Source organism: Saccostrea echinata, unplaced genomic scaffold (assembly GCF_033153115.1).
Source record: "Saccostrea echinata isolate AGI-Se365-2 ecotype Australia unplaced genomic scaffold, CSIRO_AGI_Sech_v1 ptg000025l, whole genome shotgun sequence".
Lineage (NCBI taxonomy): Eukaryota > Metazoa > Mollusca > Bivalvia > Ostreida > Ostreidae > Saccostrea > Saccostrea echinata.
Genome location: NW_026889774.1, coordinates 8,253,703 through 8,279,026, shown reverse-complemented (window position 1 = coordinate 8,279,026; position 25,324 = coordinate 8,253,703). Strand labels below are relative to the sequence as shown.

The 25,324-nt window shown below is 34.3% G+C and overlaps 2 protein-coding genes across 2 annotated transcripts in view; one reads left to right on the top strand and one right to left on the bottom strand.

Annotated features, from left to right (window-relative positions):
- Positions 1-25,324, top strand: part of LOC133191938 (heat shock 70 kDa protein 12A-like) — a 206,647-nt gene that overhangs the window by 68,251 nt on the left and 113,072 nt on the right. The gene's annotated exons all lie outside the window — the stretch shown is intronic.
- On the bottom strand, positions 237-24,721 carry LOC133192570 (patched domain-containing protein 3-like). Its single transcript, XM_061328562.1, has 4 exons — positions 24,652-24,721; positions 4,399-5,407; positions 4,030-4,236; positions 237-3,947 (listed from the first exon to the last, which is right to left on the bottom strand). The coding sequence occupies exons 2-4, from the start codon at positions 5,384-5,386 to the stop codon at positions 2,572-2,574; spliced, it is 2,571 nt and encodes an 856-aa protein (XP_061184546.1). The 5' UTR covers positions 5,387-5,407; positions 24,652-24,721; the 3' UTR covers positions 237-2,571.

Genomic DNA, 25,324 nt, shown 5'->3' with positions numbered 1-25,324 from the left:
CATTTTCAACATTTCTTAATTATCTACCCTTGAAAAGGTTGTGGCCCTTCGTTTTGAAAATACTTGAATCTCCTCCATCCAAGAATGCTTCATGCAGGTAAATTTGAATTTTGCCAAGTGGCTCTAGAGAAAAAATTAAAAGTTTGTGCACAATATACACACACAGAATGTAAATTAAAAGGTCACCAGAGTTGGGCGACTAAGTGTATCCAGTTCAAAAACAACATACAATGAACCTCAGTGTAACAAACATTTTATTAAGCTTTCAAAAACAGATAAAAAATACATATATCAATAAACATAACGACCTTTTGACAAAACTGATTTCAATCACCGGTAAGCAAGACATTAAAATAAGGGGGGAAAAAATCCAACAGAAAAAACATGTAATATCAAGTTCATTTTAAACCGTTTTTTTTTTTTAATCTTTAATGAAGCAACTTACTTTAATACTTGACTAGATTTGGTGTTGTTTTTCATCTGTTGCAATAATAGCAATTGGAAATAGAGGTGAGCGGAATTTATGTGCAAATTCAATAACTCCTAGCACCAAAAAACTATCATTTTTCTCTCTCCAATTTTAGATAATTTTAGATTGTGTCATAAATGGAGGTATTAAGAATGTACATCGCTAAATATTATCGAACTATACTATGGAGTCATCCGATCGTTCTGTGTTCAAAATTTGTAGGAATTCGGCAAGACTCCGGGCACGCAAGAGAAAAAAAAATCATATGTGATTTATACAGATTTTTCATAATCTAGTCATTGACTAGAACACGTTCTAGGTATTTATGAAATAGCCTGAATGTACCATACTTGGTTTGAACAGAATATGTATTTGAGTATAGTCATGCGAGGAAATTAATGCAAAATTCGTGTCTGTATTTTTTTCTTTTATTTGGGTCTTCTCTCCACGAATTCGAAATGCGTTAGGAGTGTTTTATTTTTTTTTTTTAAATCATATTTTTAAAGAATACAGAGATGTCCCAGAGATAGTCAAAAATATACTTTCTCGTTTAGGTTTTTCTGAACAAATAAACTATTGCGTAGGGAAATATCGCATCAAATAATAATACCAGTAATTTATATTCCTAGAGGAACATGCAGGGTTTTTCAGACAGCTAAATCGGTTTCCTTCTTGACACTGCATTGTACAGTAATAAACATGTACACTACAAGTAGTACTACCATTTCGAAACTTTTTAAACAAACAAAACTACATAGACATAAGCAATAAATCTGTTTAAGTTGCTGAATTCCCAGAATATCATCAGATGTACAGGTAATTTACTTTGTTTCTCTCGTGCATACGCATAGTATAATTTGTGATTGAATGGGGGTTGACAAATCAAGAAAAATAAATTACCTGTACACACATTTCATCAAGGGTAGCTCAATTCACACTGCTAGTCTTCCGTCTATTAAATATGAAATACATGTAGATATTTTGATTCAACTTTCTTCATTTATTCTATATTCGAAGAAATTTTTAGTTACAAGTATAATTTTTAGAGAGCCTTACAGGAGTTTGATTATTGTGCTGGTCAGTGATAAATTAATTATGATAAAATTAGTAATGGTTGAGGTTTAGCATGCCTGATAGACTTTTATTTAAAAAAAATATACATACATATATGTACAAATTTGGGGTTTTTGCCTTTTAATTTTTAATTAAAAATTATTTATCCTATATCCTGGTACACAAAACTATGAAAAAAAAACTTTGGAAAACCGTCAGAAATAACTACTCTTGTGATTTTGAAGTTGGTGCAATAGTAGAACACCGGCAATTTTTTCAGTACACTTACGAGTTCAAACTTTCATCAGAAAGTCTTGCAGTAAATTGAACTCGTTGAACTGCAATGTGACATTGGATTTGAATACAAAACGTAATTGAATATATACATATAGTTCTAGATTTCTGTTTGAATTTGACATAAACAGATTTTTAATGTACAGCATAGGCAGAAGCATTTGTTTAAATAAATACCAGATGTCTCTGATGAGACTGTAGCTCTACTGGTTTGTACTTATCATAAAGGAAGAGAAAAAGTAGCATAGGACTCCAAACTTTGGAACAGCAATAAACAGAATAATGATCCTTGGTCAAGTCTCTTTTTGTAGCAAGATTTATTGCAATCAGACTAAAACTGTAGAGGAAGTCTTCTGAGATATTTTACAGAAATTTCTATTCTTAGTAACCATGGTAAAACCGTTTATCGAAATAAAAAAACAATATATTGAATTCATGTGTAGCCTACTTGTGTGCCAAGTTATATTGGAATCAGACCAAAACTGTAGGACGAGTAGCATTTCGAAAAATTGATACAGATAGACGGACGGACGACGGACATACTACTATCGCATATGCTCTTCTGGTCTCTGATCAGTAGAGCTAAAAAACGGACATAATCTTCATTCAACTAATTTTTACATGGCATAGAGCAAAAGTTGCTAAAATTCTACAAGCATTTGTGTAAAAATAATTCTTCCTGTATATACTTTTGCACGATTACAAATTAGGATGGGCACCACATTTACCTTTTAAATTTTAAATCTTACCCTTATTTATACTTTTTCATTCTTTTTAAATGCTTCACATTCCATTTCATCTACTTTTTTTGAAGAATGTTGTGTTTTACTACCTGAAATGGTTATTATGTATAAAACAAGGGGCAGAAAAAAAACTGCATGAAGTAATCCTATAATAACAACTAGAAACATAACTTTTCCAAAAGAGACAAACACGTAGCTGTTGGAAAAAGCTAACATTGAGATTCCAAGCAAAGACGACAAAGCCGCATTAATTACAGGTCCTCCAGACTTATCAAGAGCTTTTTTAATTACATCCTCCTCCAGTCGGACAGATAAAAATGCATGAGAAACATGTACACTAAAATCCACTGAAAATCCAACACTCATAACGAGATGGATCATTGTGATTGAACTCAATGTAAGATTCCAGTAGTACATGAAACCAACAACACCAAGGAGAATGCTGATTAGATTTAGAGCTACAATGATTACAATTATAGGTTTTGGCATTAGCAAGGATGTTACAACCAACATGGCAACAATGGCTATGCCCACAGTTTTTAAAGTACTTGGCATTATCTGGACGTACTGTTCATAAAAAATAAAAGCTGGCGCATAGAAAAAACAGGAGATTCTACCATTCTTTGATATCGCTCGGAGTTGAAGCATTAAAGACCCTCGAGAATCAGTAGTTTTTAAATCCTTGGCTTTTAAATAAAATTTTGAAGACAGAATTTTAGTTCCACTTGCATCAAAAACTATATCATTTGAAAATATTTTTGCATAGCTTAAAAATGTACGCAGACCATTTACAAATTGTGACTCAGATTTATTACTATAAAAGGGAGATAGCTGATATTGTTTTAGCCAATTAATTTCAAAGTTTCCATCTATACCCGAACATTTCTTAGCTTTGGCCAATATATTCATAATAATGTTTTGGGTTGATTTAAGTGAATAATTTTCTTCCTGTTTTATACACAATGTTATTGGTGGATCAGCTCTGAAATACTCTTCCTCCCATTTGCTGTACTTATGAAAATAAGAATCTTCCGCAACTAAATTAAACGTACTCAAACCTTGCTCAAAATTTACTGTCCCGTAAATAGACAAGCTTAAATATATTGCAAATGAAATGCATATGGCAATTTTTCCTGCACTATATGATAATAATTTGATAGCAATTTGTTTCGGATATTTTTCCAGGAAACTCTCCACATCCTCTCGTTTCTCCGGGATGCTACCAGAGGAACAATTCTTTTTCTGCTCATCCCCATCTGTTTCTTCCGAATTTAATTTTAAACAACACAAACAGTAATGTCTCTTTTGTTTCGTCCTAATCTCATTCAGGCAAATTGCCGGGGAAAAGAAAAATAATTGATTGAGATAGCAGAACAATACAGCAACACCTGCAAAAAAATTAGACGTTACTCAATGAATTATTTTGCAAATAAAACTTAATTTTTGGGGGGTGCTTTGGACCATAATTACCTGTATAAATACAGAAATTTCTAATGCTAATGAAGACAGAAGTTGCACCAATTAAAAACGCCAGCAGGTCTGTTATGGATGTAATTGTAATGGTTATTCCAGATTTTTTCAACATGTATTCCATCCTTTTCTCTACTGATGCAGTTTTCAGTGGTGGTGCATCTGCCATCCCAGACATCAATATAAACATGTCATCAATGCCTATTCCTGTAAAAAAAAAAATATACATAAATACTGTACATATTTTTGTAATAGATTTCGTAGATACTTCCTCTATAATAAACCCCAAAACACTTCAAATAGTAGGAAACTGGAAAATTATTGCAATACTATTGTGGTATGTTTATAAATATAGCAGCTTATACCTACCAACGATTAAAAACGGCATTACACCGACAATACTTGTAAATTTGACTCCGACTGCACTTAGAAATCCAAGAGCAGACCCAATCCCTAAGACTGGGGTTATCACTCCTGCTATTCCTAAATTTGCTCTGTTTCCAATGTTATTCAATTTCGATGATCCTGAAGCCAGACAAGCGTAAGTCATCATCAATGTAAATGTTATAATGAAATACTTCACATCACCATTTACATTTTTGTTAAGTTCTCTTCCTAGTGAATCTGAAGTTGCAAAAGCTATGTCGGTGTTGTTCGTTTTCAATTGAGAAATGCATTTTAAATATGTTCTTTCCCACTTTTTAGACACTGATGTATTTTGTCTGAGGTAATATCGCAATTTTACCCCAATTGTTGATACAAGTTTTCCATCTTTATCTTCAGCCTTTGCAAAATGAGAAGAAATCAGGTGAGAGTTGAAATAGGGAAAAGATACATTTCCAGAGACAAACTCTTTCTGGAAATTTGCCTTCAGAATGGTGCTACCACGAATGTGGCATCCAGTATTGTCCAATGCACATATTTCAGGGTATTTGTAAGACAAGCCACTCACATCCGTAAAATTTATTGAAGTTTGGATGTATCTATCAACATTATTCATTTCATCAATAAAAGTTTGGTTCATAATATTTAATTTATCCCTTGAAATAATCATAATGTCTGCATATCTCCCATATGTCGCTAGTTGATAAGACTGGAAATTACTTGTTGTTGGATCAGAATAGACATTTTTCAAAAAATCTCGGTCTTTGAATGCCTGACTGTTCTCTGGTGTGTACAAAATCTCAATATCATTTTCAACAGATAAATTTTTTATACCAATCAAAAGAGCAAGATTTACAACTATGCAAATAATGAGTATTTTTATTGGATGCCTCGAGACAAAACCACCAAATTTTTCAAATGCTCCGCCTACACATCCTTCATGCTTTTCATAAAAGCTTTTGCATTTCTCCATTTTTTTGCAGAATTTTGTTACCTGAAAAAAAGAAAAGAATTTCAAGCAGTCAAATCACTGACACCTTATATTTCATAATTTAGGATTGTGAGAAGATGCCGACTAGATGATCACTGTACATGTATGCTATTTGATGACACCATTACATTTAATTTAAATTTTCTATCCACTGATTAGTTTTCTGTCAAACGATCTAAATTAAGGTAAAGACAGTCATCACTGTTGCAAAACATGTGCCCATTCTATTTGTGGAAACAGAGTCGACACAAAAGCAGTGGCTTGAGAACGATAAGCATGTACAGTCGCTACATTTTTGTGAAAATGGATTGACAAAAAAATTTAAACTTGATTTGTACGCCATAAGTCAACAATATAAAGACATGTATTAGATATTAAGCCTATGCATAAGGTATAACAAGCAAATTCAAACAATTGTGGTTCCCCAATTTCGGTGTCCTAGTGGATGTGATGCCATTATTTATGGAATTTTGTAACTATCTTGTATGTGTCCCGCTTTGTCTCATACCAAACAAGACATAAATTATTGAATTAATAACAGTTATGGCGAAGACTATAGCTTCTCAAAACTACATCAAACTTCAAAATCAAGGTCGTGAGGTCAATTATTATAACACAATCCGAGAAGTCTTCTCACAAGTAATGGACATGTGAAAAAAATATAAAAGCCTTGTCTCTTCTGGAGCATAAGGGTTATGGTCAGGGTTAAATTTTGATAAGTAGCAGGCGCGGATCCAGGAATTTTTTTCCAGGAGGGGTCCTTCCCAGTTAAAAAAAATTCTAACCCAAAAATTTCTTGACAAACAAACAAACAAACAAATAATAATAATTAATAAAATCCCTTCCCAAACGTGCAACACCTACTGTATTTCGTGGTGGTGATGGTAGGGTCCACGTTTTCTGGGGGGAGGGGGGGGGGGTGTTCCAAAGTCATCTATATTTGCTTCAGTATATACTTTTAATAACTCTGGTTAAAGTTAAGGCCATGAGGTCAAAAACCAGAGTATACAATCGGAAAGGTCTTGAAACAGGTAATGCACATGTCAAATGTAAATGCCATATGTTCTCTCGATCAAAAATTATCAGCAATGTTAAAATTCTTGAAAATTAGATTAAACTTCAAGGTCAGTGTCATGGGGTTAAAAATCATAGCACATTTGGAAATGCCTGTCACAGGTAATGCACGTACGAAATATAAATGCCCTATCTTCGCTCCTTCAAAAGTTAGCAACACTGATAAAATGTTTGAAATTGGGTCAAACTTGAAGGTCAAGGTCACGCTGTCAAATATTACTGCACATTCAGAAACATGTTGACACAGGTAATGCACTTGTCAAATATGAATGCCTTATCATATCTCATTCAAAAGTAATCGCCAAAGCAAAATTTTTTGAAAATTAGGTCAAACACAAGGTCAAGATCAAGAGGTCAAAAATCAGAACATGTTCGGAAACGTCTTGTCACAGGCACATTTCAAATATGAAAGCCCTATCTTTTCTCAATCAAAAGTTAAAAATCAAATATTTTTTTTTGTTTGAAAAATAGGTCAATCTTCAAGATCTTCAAGATAGATGTGATGATGTTTTCAGATGAGCACTGTGATTGTACAGTGCAGTCGACTCTGTTTGAGCGAGTCGTTAATTAAGCACAGCAACTGAAAACGAGAGCTTTTCATTGTAGGATGATCCTAATGAATACCCATACTTGTTAACTCTGTACCGGCGGAAGTCTACCGCTTTTTTTTACTCCATCTCCCGCCTACCGCTTTTATTCGTAAATCTACCATTTTTCTACAAAATCCATTTTTCATTTTTTGGTTCGCTTGGGTAGCCATTTTTAAGGTCACTCGTCATAAAATCTCGTTAGAAATAGCGTGATTTGAACTGGGAGCATTCAAACGCTTTTTTTTATCCGATGTTTACACAGATTTCAAGCACGTGTTTGACAATGACAGGTGCACCAATCTCCGTGATTACACTGGTCACGATAAATTTCGTCGACATCCCCGCCAAGAAAAAGGGAGATATAGTATTTCAGAAGTGGGTGAAAACTTTTGTCATCGTTCAGTAAAGTAAAACATAGGTAATCAATGATTACGAAGCTCACCTCCACGAATGTTATCTTTAAGTAAGGCAAATTTCACATATTTTTTTTTATTTAGTGGACATCCCAAGATCAATGTCCATGGAAGTTTGGTTTAAGTACGACTTATAGTTACTTGGAAATAGACCTGTTCAAAAAACGTTTATCCTGTTTACTAATCAAGAAAATTTTGGTCAGTTCCAACATCCAAAGTAAGTCTGGAAGTTTTCATCCTTAGATGCACCATCTATGCAAGTTTAATCATAACAGGCCATAATGTTATATAGCTACTCCAAAAAAATTATCCTGGTCACTCATCTGGAAAATGTAGGTCAGATTCAGAATCGTAAGCAAGTCTGGAAGTGACCATCCCTAGCTACATCATCCATGCTAATTTGGTTAAAATATGGCTAAAATTCACTCATGTGGAAAATCTAGGTCGAATCCAGCATCCGGAGCAAGTGTGGTAGTGTCCATCCCTAGATGCATCATCCATGCAAGTTTGTTCAAGGTAGAGCTTATAGTTACTTGGGAATGGACCTGCTCCAAAAACTTTAACCTAGTCACTCAACTGGAAAATCTAGGTCGGATCCAGCATCCGAAGCAAGTGTGGTAGTGTCCGTCCCTAGATCCATCATCCATGCAAGTTTGGTCCAGGTAGGGCTAATAGTTACTTGCATATGGACCTGCTCCAAAAACTTTAACCTGGTCACTCATCTGGGAAATCTAGGTCAGATCCAGCATCCGAAGCAAGTGTGGTAGTGTCCATCCCTAGATGCATCATCCATGCAAGTTTGGTCCCAGTACGGCTTATAGTTACTTGGGAATGGACTTGCTCCTAAAACTTTAACCGGGACGCCGACGCTAACGCGGACAGTATAGCATAAGCTCATCTCGACTTTGTCGAGGTGAGCTAAAAAGGGAATCAGCATTCATTTATAAAACTTTATTTGCATCTCTTCTTTCGTTTTCGGTGATTGTGGGAAATCCATTTTTTTTAACGAAAGATAAGAACTAGTTCTAGATCTGAATTAGGCTAAATAATGTCACCATTCGCTGTATTTGACAACTGAATGAACATTCAGAATCATGCTTCCAGGCTATATCAACTAAGATCACTCTTCAAAAAGCTAAATTAAGCTGCCATTCAAAGCCAAAGTAATGAGCATGAAAAATATCTATATTTATAGACATAATTTATGTTAAAGGTGTTTTTGTCTTCATCATTGCAGTTGATATACAAGTTTAATTATGGCAGTAGTCAATTTAGGCATTACTTACATATATATCTTCTTAAATCGTTGCGTAATTAAAACAATGCGTGCATTGCTATCTCTTTTGAGGTCTGAGTAGGCTAACATGTATGTGAATACTTCATAGAAATCAAGATTTCCCCCTCCACTTTAGGAACAAAAAATCATCTTATTCCTGTTTGATACATACATGATATGTGACAAAAGGAAATGATACATGCTGTTATTGAAGTGTATTATGAAAATGTGGTCTTTTATTCCCAGTGAAATTGTACAATTTAGAAGTAAGCATAGCATATTAATTTAATTACATTGAGTCACCTAAAGCTTCCTACAATAAAAAAAATGTTAACAGGCCCATAAAATTATGTAAAATAAAAATTTGGGGAAAATACTCAGCTTACGAGTAACCTCCCCTTCTTTTCAAATAAACAAGGGGAAATTTAAGTTCATGATGAATGTGGATTAATGAAAAATGTCGGTGTCTTTGAATGCTCGCTCTCTACAATCTGAAACAAGAAAATTGATTAAAAACGATATAAATATGGAATACCCGAGTTTATGACGATATCATCGTAATTCTGCTTTAACAAGGTTATTTTAAAAAAAAAAAATTCACCCAAAACATACCGACATTATGAGTATGCATATACACTGTACATGCACTCTAAAGTTACGGTGCTGATACAGTTTTCCTCAGTAATTGCATTTTTAAAATACTTGTAAATTTTGTGCACAAATTGATCAGTATAAATATCCATACCCCCATTATTCGCGAGACTGATCCTGATCAATTTTTTAAAAAAATAATTATTCATATTTTTACAGTTTAACAAAATTTAAAAATTAGATCTTTTATATAATCTCAGTTTGATAAAAATATTTTGAATGGTTTATTTAAAACTGAGCTAAACACTAATTTAAAATAAATAAAGTTAAGGTCAAAGGAAAGGTCAAGGTAAAAAAAAAAATGATGCATTTGAATAGCTTACATCAGTATTTATCAGCATATGAAGTTTGACACTAATTTAAGAAAAGTGAGGTCAAGGTCAAAGGAATGGTCAAGGTCAAAAATGTTGATGCAGTTGAATAGCTCTTATCAGTATGTACAAACATATGAAGTTTGATAACACTGTATTGAATGGTATCTTTAAAACTGAGCTAAACATTTTTTTAAGAAAAGTAAGGTCAAGGTCAAAGGAAAAGTCAAGGTAAAAAAATATTGAAGCAGTTGAAAAGCTCTCATCAGTATGTATCAGCATATGAAGTTTGATAAAAATATCTTGAATGATTTCATTAAAACTGAGCTAAACACTAATTTAAGAAAACTGAGGTCAAGGTCAAAGGAATGGTCAAGGTCAAAAAATGTTAATGCAGTTGAATAGCTTACATCAGTATGTATCAACATATAAAGTTTGATTACACTATCTTAAATGGTATCTTTAAAACTGAGCTAAACACTAATTTAGGAAAAGTGAGGTCAAGGTCAAATGAAAGGTCAAGGTAAAAAAATGTTGATGCAGTTGCAAAGCTCTCATCAATATCTATCAGCATATGATAAAAGTTTGATAAAAATATCTTTGATAGTTTCTTTGAAACTGAGCTTTGAACAGAGCTAAATGCAAAGTGTGACGGAAAGACAAACGGAAGGACGGAAGACGGACATGACAAACACTATATGCCCCGGCCATATTCATGGCAGGGCATAACAAAACATCTAGTATATATGTTTAGTAATTTTTGTATATTTTTCTTTGAATTATACAAGAATTTTCATCAATTGATATCTTTTCAAAACCCCTGGTAATACATGCTGATTTTTTGTCTACAGACACCTGATGGCACTTTAATCTTAAACTAGTGCTAATTGTAACGGGAACCGTTACAGATGTTCCCCAAACGACTCCCCAATCCCTTATGATGCTCCATTCCCTACAAGCTTAAATAAATTAGACAATACTTTAGTAATATAGATGGACACTTTATTTTTAAGGGTATTTCATTGGAAACTACTCAGATATAGCCATATGGGTATTAGCCAATCAAATTTCAGCGCATGTGCTTGCACATGTTTTCTACATTTTTCACATTAATTTTCTTATAGTGTCTCACAATACATACATTTGTGTTAAATATTAAAGGATCTCATTGAAAAATAAAAGAGATGTAACCCTTTAGGTATTAGCCAATCAGAATTCAGCACAAGCGCATGCATGGCCTTGCATTCAATTTTGATAGTATCATAATGTGGGGGCTCTATGTGCCTATCCATGTCGTAAATTTCATTCTGTTTTGTTGAAAACCAAGGGAGTTATAGACATTTAAAGTTTCAACCAATCAGATTGCAGCACACCTGCATGCGCGTGTTTTCAAGAAATTTCCTATATAACATGTTGTAGCACTTCATAATATATACTTATATTCAAAATTTCAAAGTATTTTGTCAAAAAACAAGGAAATTATTGAGATTTTTGTACCAGCCAATCAGAGAAGAGCGCACGTGCATGCGCGTGAGTTCACGCTAATTTGACCATGTTATCTTGTCTAGACTACTAATATATCTTTATACTTTGAGTTTCAAAGCAATTCATCAAGAAATATAAAAGTTACGGCTTCATCAAGTATATCAGTCATTTCACTCATCGCACGCGCGCGCACGTGCATGCATGTGCGCACAAAATGACCTTCGTTCCGAACACCTTCACAACATGCCTATTAACCCTAAAAAGGTTTCATGTCAATCGGATGAGTGGTTCTATGAGAACACTCCCGGACAAAAAAGTACCGGAGAAGAAAGTAGAAAAAAAGAATAATAATAATAATAATAATAATAACTAGAAACTCATTGCGAGCAATGAGAGGTCTTCCGTCCGATTCTGAAAATAAAAACGAAAATTCAAGCTGAAAAAATGATAAAAGAAATTCAGACACTCTGGAGATTCAACCCTAATCGTCAGCGTGAAAATCCAACATGCTAACCATTAACCATTCACTTTTTTAAATCACTTCCTTTCACGACCGGAAGTAACGGCGATGCAAGATTTTCTCACGATTCAAATCAACTGATGACTGAATATCAGTCCTGAAAGTTTTAGTCCTCAGTCGTTCACTGTTGCCGAACAATATTGTGGGACTAAATTCTAATTTTGAGAACAGGTAAACACACAACCGGAAGTGAATTTTATAAAAAAAAAAATCTCTGACTGTTCTCTAGACATTTGCAGTATCTACAATATGCATAAAATCATTTCAGGTACTTCATTGATAAGCGATATTTATGAGAAAGTTAAATATAAGAATAACGTAGTTTATCTCCTAAAACCGGAAGTTGACGTTTTTGTTTCCGATGGAATCTAACATATTTCAAAACAACAAAAGAGATGCAATAAAGTCATGTAAGTTTTTATTTATAAAAGAAAAGTTAAAATTTTTGATTTCTTCTTCCTGTGAGAAGCGGAAGTGACGACTGACGCGTTTAACCCAAACGGTTTCACCTACCCCTCAACGTCCATTACTCTTAAAATTTTGGTGTTTTAATTTTTTACCTGTTTTTGAGATCTCGCTCAGACAACTTCTCATTTTGAGGACAGGAAAACACGCGACCGGAAGTGAAGTTTTTGAAAAAAATATTTAAGGTTACTCTAGACATTTGCACTCTGAATAGCACATTTAAAATTCATTTCAAATACTTAATCTATAAAGAATATTTACGGGAAATTAAAAAACTCAAATTATTTAGTTTTCTCTTCTAACCGGAAGTTGTCGTTTTTGTTTCCAGTGGGACGAACATCTTTCGAATCTGCGAAAAAGATGCAATAAAGTGATGCAATTCTTAATTAAAAAAAGAAAAGTTGAAATTTTCGATTTCTTTGATCACTTCCTGTGACGACCGGAAGTGACTGCTGACGCTCTGAACCGGAATGGTTTTGCCTACATACTAAGATCTGTTGCTCATATAAGTTTGGTGTCATAATCTCTTACCGTTTCCGAGATCTTGCTGAGACAACTTCTCATTTTGAGGACAGGAAAACACGCGACCGGAAGTGAATTTTACAAAGATATTTAACGTTGCTCTAGACATTTTGAGTCTGAATAACATATCTAAAATTCATTTCAAATACTTTATCTACAAAAGATATTAATGGGAAAGAAAAATACTCAAATTATGTAGTTTTTCTCTTATAACCGGAAGTTGACGTTTTTGTTTCCGGTGGGACCAACATATTTCGAAACTACAAAAGAGATGCAATAATGTGATGTAAGTATTGATTTAAAAAAGGAAAGTTGAAATTTAACGATTTCTTTGATCACTTCCGTAAGCAACCGGAAGTGCCGACGACGAACGAAAAGGAGCGACCCGGCTAGTACCTACCAAGAACTATAATCCCTGAAAGTTTCACATTGATATCTCCTGTCGTTCTTGAGATTATCCGCGGACAAAATGTCATTTTGAAATCAGAAAATGGTCTGTAACTTGGCACCGGAAGGGAATTTCCAAAAAATCTCTCAGATAGATCAAGTTCATGTTACCACACACTTTTCCTGAAAATTTCATGTAAATCCATCCAACAGTCTTTGAGAAATCGCGTGCACAAAATTAGAAAGTCAAAAAAATAAGAATAAGAATAATAATAAGAAACAGTAGAATCACTATAGGTCTTCCGTTGAAAACGGAAGACCTAATAATAAGAAACAGAGTAAAAACAATATGTTCCCAAACTTCGTTTGGGGAACATAATTAAGAAATATCTTGAAAAATTATCATTAATTAAGGTACGTTGCATATATCCTTAAATACTAAGGTAATAAGTATATGCTCGGGGAATAATGTAAATTTTATTTTTCGCCCAGTATGGTTGAACAAACATGAACGATAACTCTAATGTGTATACTAACAGTAATGCATTAAATCGCCGATATTTCTGGATCAGTGAGTTTTCCTGTTGTTATCTTCGGAAAATATATTATATTTATTTTACAAACATATGAAAACATTTCATTCTGTTCTTTAATGGCATTATCTTGCAAGTTATAAAGAACGACAATTCTGTTTATCTGATATCTCTTACACTGTCTTGAAAATTGAATTATGTCCGATTCCCGTGATGAAGAGACCATGGTCAGTTATGTAAAGGCTGCAGCTTTATCATAATAAATTAATTTGCGCTAGCCTATATAGATAAATAAAATATTAAATAATAAAAAGTAAACAAGAGGCCCAAGGGCTTTAATGGTCACCTGAGTATAATACAACAATTTAAAGGATGCATAGAGTATAAAATGAACTGAAAGGTAAAGCTTTGTTGCCCAAAAGCAAGAAAAATAGGGTGATCATGATCAACAAAATAATTGGTCTTAATATTCACTAACAGTTCATAAATTTGGTTCTAATCTGTTCCCCATTTATCACTATTACCATACAGTATATTAACAAATTATCAATGCTTCTGTACTATTTTAATCCCATGTTGAAATCTCTTACATTGGCCTCTCTTGGTCCTTGATGAATATTTAATAAGACAAGTTATTTTTGTCTCATTTTCATTTATCTACTACTTACAAGTCTATCTGATAATTAAAACTATAAAAGTACTTTTTGTAAGTTTTTGCATAATTCTCTTATTCTATTTACCTTTCAAGTACATTATTTACAGTGATAAATTATCAAAAGTAAATGGCAAAGGGGAATAACTCCTCTCAGTAGAATACAAACTAATAGAGCCCTGGCCAGGACCGAACACTTGACCAAATGGTCCAGATGTTCAAAAATCTGGTAAAAATTCCCTTCCTTATAAAAACTTTTACTCTGTTTGCCTCAGAGATGCACAGGTGCCAAGAAGATTTTTAAAGAAATAATGCATTTTTACTACAGATTCACTATATAAATAGAGCTCCACCCCCCCCCCCCCAAAAAAAAAACATCAGAGCTTCTGACCCTGGGACCATAAGTTTGCTCATCATAACTAATCACTTTGTTTATCTGCTTAACACTAAGGAGCAAACAGAATTATTTAATAGAATTAATGCATTTTCATTATATTATCAAGAGCCCCACCCTCTCACCAGCACATCTGACCCAGGGGTCATGAAATTCACTACTCTGGAAGAAGCACTCTTGCTCATCATAACTATACACTTAGCTTCTTTGCTTTTTTAACCAGAAGCAGAAAAGAATATTTTCAAAGAAATTTTGCTTTTTCACTTTATAATCAATAGAACCCCCCCCCCCCGCCCCCCCCCCCCCCCCTTCACCAGAACCCTTAAAGCTGGTGTCATAAAATTCACAATTTTGGAAGAGGCATCCTTGCGTATCATAACAATGTACTTAGTTTGTTTAAACAATACCCAGGGGCAGAGAAGAAGATTTTCAAAACAAGAGGCCCATGGACCACATTGCTCACCTGAGTAACTTTGGCCATGCTGTTCTTTACCAGATTTACCCCCTTCTAATACTTATTGTGGCCCTGCCCTACCCCCGGGGGTCATGATTTTAACAATTAAAAATCTACACTATCCCAGAATGCTTCCACATAAGTTTCAGTTTTTCTGGCCCAGTTGTTCTTGAGAAGAAGATTTTTCCTATATATTTCAATGTAAAACTTGGATTCCCTATTGTGGCCCCGCCCTACCCCGAGGGTCATGATTTTAACAATTTAGCATCAACACTACCCCAGGATGCTTCCACATAAGTTTCACCTTTTCTGGCCCAGTTGTTCTTGTGAAGAAAATTTTTCAAGATTTTTCTTACATATTTCAATGTAAAACATGGATTCCCTATTGTGGCCCCGCCCTATCCCCGGGGGTCATGATTTGAACAATTTAGAATCTACACTACCCCTGGATACTTCCACATAAGTTTCAGCTTTTCTTGCCTAATGGTTCTTGAGAAGATTTTTATAGATTTTTCCTATTTATTTCAATGTAAAACTTGGATTCCCTATTGTGGCCCCGCCCTACCCCGGGGGTCATAATTTGAGCAATTTAGAATCTACACTACCCCAGGATACTTCCACATAAGTTTCAGCTTTTCTTGCCTAATGGTTCTTGAGAAGAAGATTTTTCAAGATTTTTCTTATATATTTCAATGTAAAACTTGGATTCCCTATTGTGGCCCCGCCCTACCCCCGGGGGTCATGATTTTAAAAATTTAGAATCTACACTATCCCAGGATGCTTCCACATAAGTTTCAGCTTTTCTGGCCAAGTGGTTCTTGAGAAGAAGATTTTTCCTATATATTTCAATGTAAAACTTGGATTCCCTATTGTGGCCCCGCCCTACCCCCGGGGGTCATGATTTGAACAATTTAAAATCTACACTATCCCTGGATGCTTCAACATAAGTTTCAGCTTTTCTTGCCTAATGGTTCTTGAGAAGAAGATTTTTCAAGATTTTTCTTATATATTTCAATGTAAAACTTGGATTCCCTATTGTGGCCCCGCCCTACCCCCGGGGGTCATGATTTTAAAAATTTAGAATCTACACTATCCCAGGATGCTTCCACATAAGTTTCAGCTTTTCTGGCCAAGTGGTTCTTGAGAAGAAGATTTTTCCTATATATTTCAATGTAAAACTTGGATTCCCTATTGTGGCCCCGCCCTACCCCCGGGGGTCATGATTTGAACAATTTAAAATCTACACTATCCCAGGATGCTTCCACATAAGTTTCAGCTTTTTTGGCTCTGTGGTTCTTGAGAAGAAGATTTTTATAGATTTTTCCTATATATTTCAATGTAAAACTTGGATTCCCTATTGTGGCCCCGCCCTACCCCCTGGGGTCATGATTTTAACAATTTAAAATCTACACTATCCCAGGATGCTTCCACATAAGTTTCAGCTTTTCTGGCCCAGTGGTTCTTGAGAAGAAGATTTTTAAAGATTTTTCCTATATATTTCTATGTAAAACATTGATTCCACATTGTGGCCCCGCCCTACCCCCGGGGGTCATGATTTGAACAATTTAGAATCTACACTACCCCAGGATGCTTCCATATAAGTTTCAGCTTTACTGGCCCTGTGGTTCTTGAGAAGAAGATTTTTTAATGACCCCACCCTATTTTTGTCTTCTCTTGATTATCTCAGCTTGTGAGGGGACTTGGCCCTTCATTTTAACAATTTAAATTCCCCTTCACCCAAGGATGCTTTGTACCAAGTTTGGTCAAAATTGGCCCAGTGGTTCTTGAGAAGAAGTCAAAAATGTGAAAAGTTTACAGACGGACGGACAGCTAGACAGACAGAGGGACAGACAGACGGATGGACGGACGACAGACAAAATGTGATCAGAAAAGCTCACTTGAGCCTTCGGCTCAGGTGAGCTAAAAATAATTCACCTTCACTATAGGATCTATATAGCCCCAACCTAGCACCAGAACTCCTGTCCCCAGGGCCATGAATTTCACAACTTTGAAGAGGCATCCTTGCTTATCATAACAATGTACTTAGTTTGTTTAAATAATACCCAGGAATAGAGAAGAAGATTTTCAAAGAATTAATGCATTTTCACTATATCATCAATAGAGCCCCATCCTAACACCAGAACCTCTCACCCAGGGGCCATGAAATTCACAATTTTGGAAGAGGAACTCTTGCTCATCCTAACTATGTACTTAGTTAATTTAATACCCAGAAGCAGAGAAGAAGATTTTCAATGAATTAATGCATTTTCACTATATAATAAATAGAGCCCTGCCCTAACACCAGAACCCCTGACCCTGGGGCCATGAAATTTACAATTTTGGAAGAGGCACTCTTGCTCATCATAACTATGTACTTAGTTACTGTATTTAATACCCAGGAGCAGAGAAGAAGATTTTCAAAGAATTAATCCATTTTCACTATATAATCAATAAAGCCCCGCCCTAACACCAGAACCCCTGACCCTGGGGCCATGAAATTCACAATTTTGGAAGAGGCACACTCTTGTATATCATAACTATATACTTAGTTACTTTATTTAATACCCAGGAGCAGAGAAGATTTTCAAAGAACTAATGCATTTTCACTATATAATCAATAGAGCCCCACCCTAACACCAGAACCCCTGCCCCTGGGGCCATGAATTTCACAATTTTGGAAGAGACACTCTTACTCACCATAACTATATAGATCTACTTAGTTAGTTTATTTAATACCCAGGAGCTGAGAAGAAGATTTTCAAAGAAATAATGCAGTTTCACTATATGATCTATATAGCCCCGCCCTAGCACCAGAACCCCTGACCCTGGGGCCATGAATTTCAAAATTTTGGTAGAGGGCTCAATGCTTATTACAATCATGCCAACAGTTTGACTGCTAGATGTCCAGCAGTAAAGAAGAAGATTTTAAAGATTGCATTAATTTTGGTGGTTTTAGCCCCACCCCTCAGGCCCCAGGGGGGCAGGGACCATGAAATTCATAATTTTTGTTCCCCTTCACCCATAGATGCTAAATGCCAAATTTGGTTGAAATTGGTTGAGCGGTTTCAGAGAAGAAGCTAAAAATGTTCAAATGCTAACGCACATCGCACGATGCACACCGACGGACAAAAACGGATAGCAATAGGTCACCCGAGTGACTCAGGTGACCTAAAAAGGTGAGATATAAAGAGACGATAGTGATTCTAAAAAGTATGATCAATGTAGATTTTTATAGTCTCAAATTATATTAATTACACAATTTTAAAAATCTTTTTATCAATGTAAGGGATAAAGAACAATCAGTACATATATCTTACTTATCTCATACGTGTGGTGGATACTACTCAGAGGTAGATATTTTCCTAAATATTTCTATTTATAACTTTGATCCTCCATTGTGGCCCCATCCTACCCCCGGGGGTCATGATTTGAACAAAGTAGAATCTACACTACCTGAGCATGCTTCCATATAAATATGACTAATCAGGGCTTTGCTGTTCCTGAGAAGAAGATTTTTAAAATTTTTCCTATATATTTATATGTTAAACTTTAATCCTCCATAGTGGCCCCACCCTACCCCCGGGGGTCATGATTTGAATAAATTTGAATCTACACTACCTGAGCATGCTTCCATATAAATTTGACTCATCATGGCTTTGCTGTTCTTGAGAAGAAGATTATTAAAGGTTTTTCCTATATATTTCTATGTAAAACTTTGATCCTCCATTGTGGCCCCACCCTACCCAAAGGGGTCATGATTAGAACAAACTTGAATCTACACTACCTGAGGATGCTTCCATATAACTATGAATCATCATGGCTTTGCTGTTCTTGAGAAGAAGATTTTTAAAGATTTTTCCTATATATTTCTATGTAAAACTTTGATCCTCCATTGTGGCCCCGCCCTACCCCCGGGGGTCATGATTTGAACAAACTTGAATCTACACTACCTGAGGGTGTTTCCACATGAGTTTCATCTTTCCTGGCCCAGTGGTTCTTGAGAAGAAGATTTTTAAAAGATGCTATTAAATTTTCACTAATTCTTTATTATCTCCCCTTGAAAGAGGGTGTGGCCCTTCATTTGAACAAACCTGAATCCCCTTCACCAAAGGATACTTTGTTGCAAGTTTTGTTGAAATTGGCCCAGTGGTTCTTGAGAAGAAGTCGAAAATGTTAAAAGTTTACAGACAGACAGACGCCGGTCAGAAAAGCTCACTTGAGCCTTCTGCTCTGGTGAGCTAAAAATTGTTTGTTTGACCTGGGAGGTTTCAGACCCAGGAGGGAGGGAGGGAAATTATTTTATTTTTTTTCAAAATTAAAGTTTAATTAAAAATTGATGTTAAAAATCTCAACAAGGAATGAACACATTATTTTCTGCCTTTTAGTAAAGAGTATCTCCCATCAACCAGGAACCCCATTTTGCTTAGATCCTACACTTATTAAGTGATTGGGTTGCACATGTGGTAACAAGCCAAGAATTGATTGAATAAAAAAAATCTTCTTATATTTTGGCAATAAAATTTTTCCAGGAGGGGTCATTTCAATGAGGCGGGAGGCAATTCCAAACAAACAATAATTTTATTTTGGCCATATCAATAGCACTTCCGATTTCGACACAATCAATTGGCCTCGCTTCAAGATGTAAATTTATTGAAACTTCTAATTGTGAAAGTTCTGTGTTATCAAATGAATGCTAATGAGCAAAAATGTTCGTTAAAAACAAGAAAAACTCATTACACTTCAGTGAAATGTCAAAATTTATCAATGTACTGACTACACACACACACACTCACAATCGCTCTCATAGGAAACATTAGACCTAGCAGTTAAGTTGTAGTTGGAATATTCCTTCAACCATGCAGGAAAGTCTAGCTACTTTCAACAATGCTTTCTTACCTTATACTAACTATATAACTTATCATGCATCTACAAGTAGCCTAGCACTGCCGTACACAGAATGATTTCAGAGGACGAATCATGATTCCTTAGTCCTTACTTCCAGAAAAAAAGTTTTGTATGAAATAAATCTCCAAAAGATTGTCACTTATGTTTTTAAAAGATTCCAAGACAGTCTTGTCAGATCTACAAATATTCTTTCTGCATGTCAACGTCAACCTCTGATTTTTCTACATTTTTTAAAAGGGGCCTGGGCCTTTACAATTTGGAAAAATCATCGACATTTGTATCAAATTGGGAAAAATCAAAAAGATTGAAATTTAAACTTAATTGGCAGGTAAAATAAAATACTGGTATATAAGTAAATGTGACATCATTTATTCAATTTATTTGCTAAAAAATAACAAATTAGACACAGTTCTAAATTCTTAACCTTTTTTTTTTAATCTTTGAAAGTTGTTATCAATTGTGACCAACCTATATTTCCATTTTTTTTCCCCATAATAGTAGACATAAGAGAAAATCTTTCTCGTATTAGCCATTGAAGATAAAATAAACTGACATGATTTATGACAAATATCATTTATTTTTCAAACTAATTATTATAGCTTTTTAATTACCCTAACTAATCATATTGTTGCCATTTCTCTGCAATACTAGATGTATCTGCCGGATGTAGAAACAGTTTGATTTTCGTGGAATCAGGGATGCTTATTGTAGAGTTTCTAGTACTTGGATTTACAAATAAAGCTATGTTTTGCCGGTTCACATGCACATTACACTTTCTTACGATGTATTTACACAACAAGTTTGACATGACCATGTGTTTTTCCAAGTCTTGTAAATGCACAAAGTAATCTGCTGTTCCTTACTATTATTTTAAGAGTCTGAATGACCGAGAGCAATAGCATTCCATTTACGATAAGTTGTACATGAAAAATCTAACATAACAAAAACAACATCAGTTTTGCTTTGGGAAAATAGGAACAGAAACGGGGGGAAAAATCGGTAATTTTTGATAGGGGAAAGGGCCGATATTCGGACCTAAATTGGGTGTAGAAAAATCACTGTCAACAGTGCGACATCATAAATGTTAGCATCATCGATCGGGTTGAAGTTCAAAACAAAAATTGTATGAGATAAAAAGAATATATAAAATTGTGTGATTTGATTTTTGCTTTATCCAACTCATTGAAATGGTGTATATTTGCTTGTCAAGCCTCGCAAATATACGAGATATTATCTTGTGAAAACGAGATATTATCTCGTGAAAGCGACTTACTTTCTCGGGAAAACGATATATTATCTCGTGAAAATGACATATTATCTTCTGAAAACGACATAATATCTCGTGAAAACGACTTATTATGTCGTGAAAACAACATATTTCTTCGACTTTAAATTTTGTTACATACATTGAACAACCTGATTTAGTATTTTGCTATTCGTTGTCAAATATGGATGAAGAGTGTACAAGAGAGGATGTCATTAAGGAATGCTTTCATCTGGTTTAAAAGATCAGGCCAAATAAAAAAATATGTGTGGTTCCGGTTACCCGACCTTCCCTATTTTATACCCCCGACCCTAAACTTTTTTTGGCATTTTTTTCCGGAATTTTTCCTGATTTCCATCAATGGCTCTAGTTTAAGTTTTAGTTTCAGCAATGACGGCCTCCTTGCAAAACATAGTGATTAATAGTGTTAAATCCAAAGCAAGCTAGCATGTAGGTGTCCCCTACCAACATTGACTAGTATATTATCACACCATATCTAAATGCCATTTGCAAAGCAGTGATAGGTATTATTTAGAAAAAATTAAGAAAATCATTTTGTTAAAAAAAAAAAAAAAATCCCTACAGGTCTACCTACCCTAATTTTTTTGGAAGTGTAACCGGAACCACACATATTTTTTTGTTTGGCCTCATTAAAAAAATATTTAGAAATTCCAGAATACAAAAACTACAGCTCCTAGATAAAAAAAAATGTTGCATTAAGGGGAAGAAGGACCTTGAGCTGAAAAAATACTTGTCATTCAATTTATTTTATATTTTGTATATTTCTAATTAAGTATGTCCCACATATCTTAAAGCAGAAATATCATTAGGTTTCTGGCCTTATTTTTGAGATATTGATTGACAAATACTATGTCCTACACTACATGTATCTAAGGGGACTTTTAATTCTCCATGTTTCCGGACTCATTACTCTGTCCACAATGGGATTTTTTAAGCATTTATAAAAAATATGTAAGTGGACATTTATCTTTTAAAATATTTCAGAGTATGAACAGGGTTTAAAATTCGAAAAAGCGAGTTTCTTCTATCACTCTGCATCTGGATAGGGAAAATTACGTACTTTTTAAGACAACTTAAACAACATAAAACGTAATTTACAAAAAATTCTATCATTCAATATTTTTAAATTTACCTTGAAATGCAAGTCCTTCGTATTATTGATTAACTGTAAAAATTTCGAATGGTGAAGCTGACCTCAATATTGCACAGGACTTCGTGAAAGAAGGCATAAGCATGACAAAACCGTGTCATGTTTACATTTCTCGAGTACGGGAAAAACCAACTATGACGTCACACGTAAGCTAAATAGCGAAATAAGATATACCTACATAAGATTTCCGTCTTCAGCAATGCAAAAATAATTTCTGTGTTCCCCATTTCTCAAAATATTTCATCACATACTGATTATGACCTGTTTTTACATAATAATACCGCCCCTGAAATCACCGAGTATGATCTTGCTGTACTAACAGATCGTGTATGACGTCACCGACTTGTTGGATACGCAGTTTAGGGAAACAGAGGAGTGGATCAAACAATTTCATAATTTGTTAATGTTTACAAGAATGTTTCAACTTTTTATTTTTTATACATAAGATGGTAATCAAAGTAAACAAATTGTCAAATATTAATACAAGAACTGATGGTTTACACATTTTGCACTTATATAAACGGAGACTATGACGTAGTTAAACAGATCGAGTCATGTGACCATGTGTCCTTCATCCCCTTAAGGAGACTAGATCCCAACCAACGTTGATATTCAGCAAATATATGTTATGTAAAACAGTTTGAAAAAAAAGGCAAATATGGTCATAACTCTTTTTAATTTGATCAACAGGAATGAAACTCAAACTTGATCTGTATCTTAAGCTCAGGTATAGGGGAAATTTTGATTGAAATTGCACAGGGTTACACAATATAATGTATAATTATAATGTAACTATGGATGTGTAACTTAGTATACATGCTCATTGCAACTTTTATTTAATAATATATAATATTATATTAACATATTTATTGTAATCTATCTCAATCACTGACAAATTTAATAGATTTGGAAAGGCAATAATAAGTATTTCAGGATAGCACATTGTCTTGTCAGAGGGACATTAATTAATATAGCTCACAATACAATATACCAGAAGAAATAGTTTCTCAAATCTAGCTGCAGAAAACTACTTGGATATGAAAGAAAGCATGATCCATATATAATAAGTATATAAGTGAAATTGGGGAAAAATTTTAATAATCAATTTTGGGAAATAATATGATTTTCTAAAATTTTAATTCACACAAGATTATACCTCGTTTTCACGAGATTTCTCGTTTCCACGAGATAATAAGTCATTTTCACAAAATATCATTTTGTTTTCACGAGATAATATTTCGTTTTCACTAGATAATATGTCGTTTTCACGAGATAATATCTCGTTAAAACGAGATATTATCTCGTTTTCACAAGATATTATGTCGTTTAAACGAGAAAATAAGTCATTTTCACGAGATATTATGTTGTTTCACGAGATAATATCTCTTTTTCACGAGATATTATGTCGTTTTCACGAGATAATTTTCCGTTTTCATGAGATAAATATTTCCTGGTATCTTAAAAAAAATTATTACGTGTCTTAAATGTACCACCGTACATAATTTATGTGAGGTCAGATATTTTTAAAAGTCAAAAAAATTGCCTCTTGAATTTGAGAGAGGGTACCCATGTCTGTCTGTTAATTGCGATGCAATGAGAAGAGATATTATGAAATGGTTGGTAATTTTGAAATCAGCATACTCAAATTGAGAGGAATATGAAAGAAAAGGCTGAAAAAAATGTTGTTGTTTTTTTAAATCACCCCCTGATGCTGCTCGAATACGCTTCTATTGTTTGGGATGGCTGCTCTAACCATGATGCCGGAAAGCTTGAAAGAATTCAACTATCTGCAGCTAGAATTGTTACAGGACTTACAATTTTTGTGTCAAGAGAAATACTTTACTCTGAAACTGGTTGGGAAACGAAATTTGGTGAAAAGATATGAACATTTGAAATAATGTTTTCCGTGTCTACACATACAAATTTTCTCGGCAGGCGCATTTCCCCCAGCAGACGTATGGTTTGGTAAATGTTTTATTAGTATATAAAGGTATAAACAGGGACCTATATACTAGGTTGGCCCCTGGTATATATATAAATCATCACTCATTTAAATCAAAATGACGCGATGCCCTAGTTGAACGTCGGCCTGTTTGCATAAATTTCCAAAAAAAAAAAATTAACTAAATAAAACTATATGTATCACAATTTGATAATAACAAAAGTAGTATTTTACTCACCGTCAATAAAAAGTAAGGATTCAGTACTGCACGATAATCAAACCTACATGATCTGCTACATTAAGCATTAGCATAATGTTTTTTTTCCTCGCTCAGGCGGTATACCGTGCTATTTCGACTCGAGGTTGTTTAGAATCATAGGATGTTTCGACACCTTATTTTTTAATATATTCGATCAGTGCATATTATCTATTCAAGATATATTACTAAAGTCAGGTACTCTTCACACAATTGCTCCGAAGAAAATAGTTCCATTCATGATCAGTAGATACAACATTACAACAAATGTTAAGAATAATCATGTATATTTAATACGTTAAAGAAAACAAAATTAACGTTAAAAGATTTTAAGAAAATCACTTTTTCCCCAGAAAAGCAAATAAAAAGTTTTCATATTCCTACGCTCGCTGCCTCCTCAGTCTTTTTCACGAAAATATATAGGTCATACTTCGATTGATAATGATAAATCTTTTCACCAGTTATATTACTGTCATGATTATTGTTCGTTAATTGCCGTATATTTTCTTTTGAGTTAGAATGTTAATCATGAACTGTGTGTGTGTTTTTTTCTCTTTTTTTTTAAATAACGGAATGGTTATTATGGTTAAACACTTCTCGGCAAAGCAATGTGATTTTCCGAGCTCGGAAAGGATCTTCGCACGTGTGTAGACCT

What these genes read in the sequence shown, in the direction of transcription:
- LOC133192570 (XM_061328562.1), bottom strand. Translation starts at nt 5,386, where the DNA reads ATGGAGAAATGCAAAAGCTTTTATGAAAAGCATGAAGGATGTGTAGGC. An exon ending in AATGCCGTTTTTAATCGTTG is followed by an intron (nt 4,237 to 4,398) that starts GTAGGTATAAGC and finishes TTTTTTTTACAG; the next exon opens with GAATAGGCATTGATGACATG. An exon ending in AAATTTCTGTATTTATACAG is followed by an intron (nt 3,948 to 4,029) that starts GTAATTATGGTC and finishes ATTTTTTTGCAG; the next exon opens with GTGTTGCTGTATTGTTCTGC.